At 37.5% G+C, this 5132-nt stretch overlaps 1 protein-coding gene across 14 annotated transcripts in view; it reads left to right on the top strand.

Annotated features, from left to right (window-relative positions):
* map2 (microtubule-associated protein 2) overlaps positions 1-4568 on the top strand; it is a 142758-nt gene extending 138190 nt beyond the window's left edge. For all 14 annotated transcript variants that reach the window (XM_046842135.1, XM_046842158.1, XM_046842175.1 and 11 more), the window contains 2 exons: positions 1136-1248; positions 2210-4568. In XM_046842135.1, coding sequence (XP_046698091.1) covers positions 1136-1248; positions 2210-2404 — 308 coding nt within the window. In that variant the 3' untranslated portion in view covers positions 2405-4568. The remainder of the gene's footprint in view (positions 1-1135; positions 1249-2209) is intronic.
* The last annotated feature ends 564 nt before the right edge of the window (positions 4569-5132 follow it).

Genomic DNA, 5132 nt, shown 5'->3' with positions numbered 1-5132 from the left:
AGCTAGTCCAGTCTAGTCTAGTCTAGTATAACAAGCTACTCTAAAAACTAATGTAACTAGCTAGTCCAGTCTAGTCTAGTCTAGTATAACAAGCTACTCTAAAAACTAATGTAACTAGCTAGTCCAGTCTAGTCTAGTCTAGTATAACAAGCTACTCTAAAAACTAATGTAACTTGCTAGTCCAGTCTAGTCTAGTCTAGTATAACAAGCTACTTTATAAACTAATGTAACTAGCTAGTCCAGTCTAGTCTAGTCTAGTATAACAAGCTACTTTAAAAACTAATATAACTAGCTACTCAGTCTAGTCTAGTATAACAAGCTACTCTAAAAACTAATGTAACTAGCTAGTCCAGTCTAGTCTAGTCTAGTATAACAAGCTACTCTAAAAACTAATGTAACTAGCTAGTCCAGTCTAGTCTAGTATAACAAGCTACTCTAAAAACTAATGTAACTAGCTAGTCCAGTCTAGTCTAGTCTAGTATAACAAGCTACTTCAAAAACTAATGTAACTAGCTAGTCCAGTCTAGTCTAGTCTAGTAAAACTAGCTACTCTAAAAACTAATGTAACTAGCTAGTCCAGTCTAGTCTAGTGTAACTAGTTACTCTAAAAACTAATGTAACTAGCTAGAAATGATATTAGAAACATTTATAGGAATAATAAATCATAATACTTTGAATAGTAATGTAGATTTAAAGGCAAATACATTTGTACAAGGAGACACTTTATTACTGAAGTGATATTTTACCAAGTGGATGTTTATGGTTTGTGTACTTTGTCCATGACTGTGTGTAGCTAGCAATAAAGGCTAATCTAACTAGCTAGTCTGAAGGCTAATGTAGCTATCTCGTCAAAAGTCTAGTGTAGATTTTGTCTATATAATGTACTGCTGATGTGCCAAGGCATTTGATTTTCTTTTTTAGATCTTCATTGCCCATCCCCCCAAAAAATATTAATATTTAAGCTTTTATTAAGAGAAAAGGATGAGTTTGGGATTTTGGTTTTGAAAAATACAGAGGCATTCAACTTAGGAACCTCAAGAAATCTTATTAAACCGACTGAAGTTTTATCATTTGAAAAGAATTTGTACGTAAAACCGAATTTCGATTTTTTTTCTCTCATGCCTCATTTCTGCAGGTGGCGGAAATATTCGCATTGAGAGTGTAAAACTTGGCTTCAAGGATAAAGCTCATGCTAAGATTGGCTCTTTGGGCAATGCTCATCATGTGCCAGGTGGAGGCAATGTGATGGTAGGTACAATGCAATCAAATTTTATTCAATACACAACACAACACATCATAAATTATTGTCGTGTCCTGTATTGTATTGCTAACAAAAAGAGAAAAAAAATACCCAATAAAATACTTTCTATAAAAAAGAATTCATTGTAGCTCGATGTCTGTAAGTTGTAAAACATGTACCACGTGCTCTGTTTTCGCCGTCTTTCATTTTCCCTAATTTGTGCAGAAAAAGCACATTCTATAGCTTCATAATCGCACAATACACCCGCAGGTAGCGATAAGGGGTCCAAGCACTGTGCGACTATGGAGACTTTTGGCATTGTGAAATGAAGGTCTTGATCCTTTTCATTTGCAGGATTGATCTGTGATTCGTGTGACGAACGATAGAATGGAGAAGTTTCCATGAGCATTGGAAATAGTTGTCCACATTCTCCCCCTCGTATGTGTTTGGCATCGATGGGATTTCAAGCTTTTAGCTACAGTACGCAATAGCGAGCCTGTCTCTGTTTTTAAAATCGAGACTGAAAAACTTCTTTCAGGCAGACATCAGTGATATTGTATTGTATTTATGTGTTTTAACCAGTTATCACCAGTTATCATTATAGCGCCACCTACTTGTGACCCAGCACATGAATAGCCGTCCTTCACCTGTCTATTGAGATTGTATCATTTGTTGACGGGTTACAGGTAATAGTTGTCAATTGCAGTGTCAGTAATCCTTTTTTTGGTGAAAGTAGGTGGTTTTTGGACACAGTAATAAGTGAAATGTAGCAGATTTTCTAGTCCAAAGGTCCCCAAACCTTTTTCTGTGAGGGCCACATAATTTGTCTGCAACAGAAAATGGCATAAGTCCGAGTGACTACCAGTATTATAGTGGAGATTTTATTATGATTTGAAATGTATTTGTTATGTCTCCTAATGCTAGATTAGTTTATTTTATTTTATGACTCTGCCTCACTTGTCCTCTCAGATCGAGAGCCACAAGCTGATGTTCCGCGAGACAGCGAAGGCTCGGGTGGATCACGGTGCTGAGATCGTCACTCAGTCTCCTGGTCTGTCTCCCCACCAAATGTCCTCATCCGGCAGCATCAACCTGCTCGAGTCCCCACAGCTGGCCACGCTGGCCGAGGACGTCACGGCTGCTTTGGCCAAGCAGGGACTCTAAAGCAAGAAAAGCAAATCGCGTTCACCATCCTCCAAAACGCCCAGCTACGCCATTAGCTCCGCCCATCTATATACACATTTATATAAAAATATATACAGCAACCCCCCCTAGTGGTGTCGTAGTAGTGGCTAACGACCCTCTGAACGTTTCTGGGACACTGCATTTACTCCCTTGAGTATCATCTCACACATCCACATCACAATCGTTATCTGGCGCCAGAACGAGAGCAGCAACCCAGAGCTGGAGCGGACTTTATAACGGAAGGAGGAGAAATCGGTGAAGGAAAAAAACAAAAAAAAACGAAGAATTGTTGTCTGATTTTTATTCCTATTTTATGGTAATCATTTTTATCCTAGGATTCCAGATTATTAGATAGAAAGGTACCAGTGCTTTTTATTCTCCCTATATCCTGTGTGAGATTTTCTTCCTCTCTTCCGCTCTCTCTCTCTCTCTTTCTCTCTCTTTCTTTGTCTCTTTTTTTTTTTATTACGGTGGTGTACAGATCAGGTTTATCAGTAGGAAAAGGAAGAAGGAAGATTTTTTTGGGCAGCTGTTTCCTCCTCGTTCTTTTATGCGCAGAGCCAGTGCATGGAGTCCGAACCCCATCTCCACAAAAAAAGAAAAAAAAAGAAAAGAAAGAATCACTTACGTGACCAACAAAATGATATACAATGTATATGAATATATGTATAATTACACCAATAATAATATTAATAATAATAATAATAATAATAATTCTTAAATAACATACCTATACAAACGTTACTGCGAAATGAAATTAAGGAAACAATGGTGATGCGCATGTGTCAGCTCTAGTATTGAAAAAAAAAATGCTATTTTCTATTAGAAAAAAACGACTTTTTTGCTGAGTCATCAGATAAAAGCGAACACTACATGTTTTCAGCTATTAGTCACGACGATGTTTTGCTTGTTCGGATCATTTTTAACAATCGCATTGTTGGCTTTTGCCCAGGGGTCCAGGCACCAGACTCACACTGTACTCTTTTATCTCTGCAGTTAAAGGAATTCTCCAGTGTTTTTTTCCAGCTAATCTCTAATCATCACATCTCTACTACTGTGATCATGTGATTACTACAGACAGGAAATTGTTGCACAATTTGGAGATTCGGACAAACTGTCAGGTTTATATATATATATATATATAAATGGACAAATATTTGGACACTTTTCCATAAGATATTTGCTTTTCGATCATCTTCAATCATCCCTTCAATAAGGTCCTGATGTAGGTGAGGTGAGGAGGCCTGGGGTACAGTCAGTGTTCCAGTCAAGGAGCAGCAAGATCCCATGTAAATCTTCATGGACACATGTGAACAGGAACAGGTTTGGGTGATGGGAAATGTTCATGCTTTCACATCCAGAGACATGATATTGTCCGTGTGCCTCCAACTTTGTGGTTTCATTTATTATTTAAAAAATAAAAAAATAACAATTCTTACATGTGGTAATCACACAAATGGTAAAGATGTGGTGGGCAGATGTTAGGCTGAACATCATATTGATCACCTGGTATACCTTTAAAAGCAATGCCTCATGATTATAATGGAAAAAGTGACCTCCCTGTCTCTCTCCAGCTTGGAACGTAATGATCATGTATTATAGTCACTGCTGTCCCTGTACCTCACAGTGCAGTCGCTGCCTCTGGGCATGTGTTTGTCCAAGAAAGCTTTTGCTTGTTATTTTCTTATCCACTGTACGGAGCAGAAACTCCCGGGAATCTCAGTCACACCCTCTGTAACTCTGCCGTGTTCTTCTTAGATACTTAGGTTTGTTTTACACGTAATTGTAGGAGTTGGAAGTAAAGAGATAAAATAAAGTAAAACACGCAAAAAAAAAATAATAATAATAAAAATGTACAAAAAATAACATAAAAAAATGAAAAAAAGTCACCTTGCACATGTTCGAAGTGCTCCAGTATCTTTTTTCTGTCGTCATTTGTGCTATCTCGTGTTTTTTCTCCCGTTTCTTTGGCTATTGTATTTTTCTGCGCCCTGTTTACCCTCCGCTCATTCCCACAGCAGCTGTAAATCTATTTAAAACCTCCTGTAGATGTATGCAGTTTTTCTCCTGTTGATATGATGCTGATTACAAATGCTCTTACCAGCTACAAAAATAAAACAAAATGGACGTAAAAGAAAAAAAACTGTTGCTGGATCTTCGTTCTTTCTGTAGTACTAGTGAAACTCAAATCTAGTGTAACTAACTACTTTAAAAACTAATGTAACTACCTAGTCCAAAGGCTAGTGTACTAGTTAGCCTAAATGCTATGCCAATTTAAAGGCTAGTGGATAGTGTAACTAGCAATAAAGGTTAATGTAGCTAGCTAGTCCAAAGGCTAGTATAGCTAGCTAGTCCAAAATAGTGTGTAGCTATCAATAAAGGTGAATGTGGCTAGCTAGTCTAAAGGCTAGTGTACTAGTTAGCCTAAATGCTATGCCAATCTAAAGGCTAGTGTAGTTAGCTACTCCCAGGGATAGTGTAACTAGCAATAAAGGCTAATGTAGCTAGCTAGTCCAAAATATCGTGTAGCTAGCAATAAAGGTGAATATAGCTAGCTAGTCCAAAGACTAGTGTACTAGTTAGCTTAAATGCTATGCCAATCTAAAGGCTAATGTAGTTAGCTACTCCCAGGGATAGTGTAACTAGCAATAAAGGCTAATGTAGCTAACTAGTCCAAAATATTGTGTAGCTAGCAATAAGGTTGAAT

Source organism: Silurus meridionalis, chromosome 3 (genome assembly GCF_014805685.1).
Source record: "Silurus meridionalis isolate SWU-2019-XX chromosome 3, ASM1480568v1, whole genome shotgun sequence".
Lineage (NCBI taxonomy): Eukaryota > Metazoa > Chordata > Actinopteri > Siluriformes > Siluridae > Silurus > Silurus meridionalis.
Note: the sequence above shows the minus strand (reverse complement) of the source record. Positions and strands in the feature narration are given on the sequence as shown.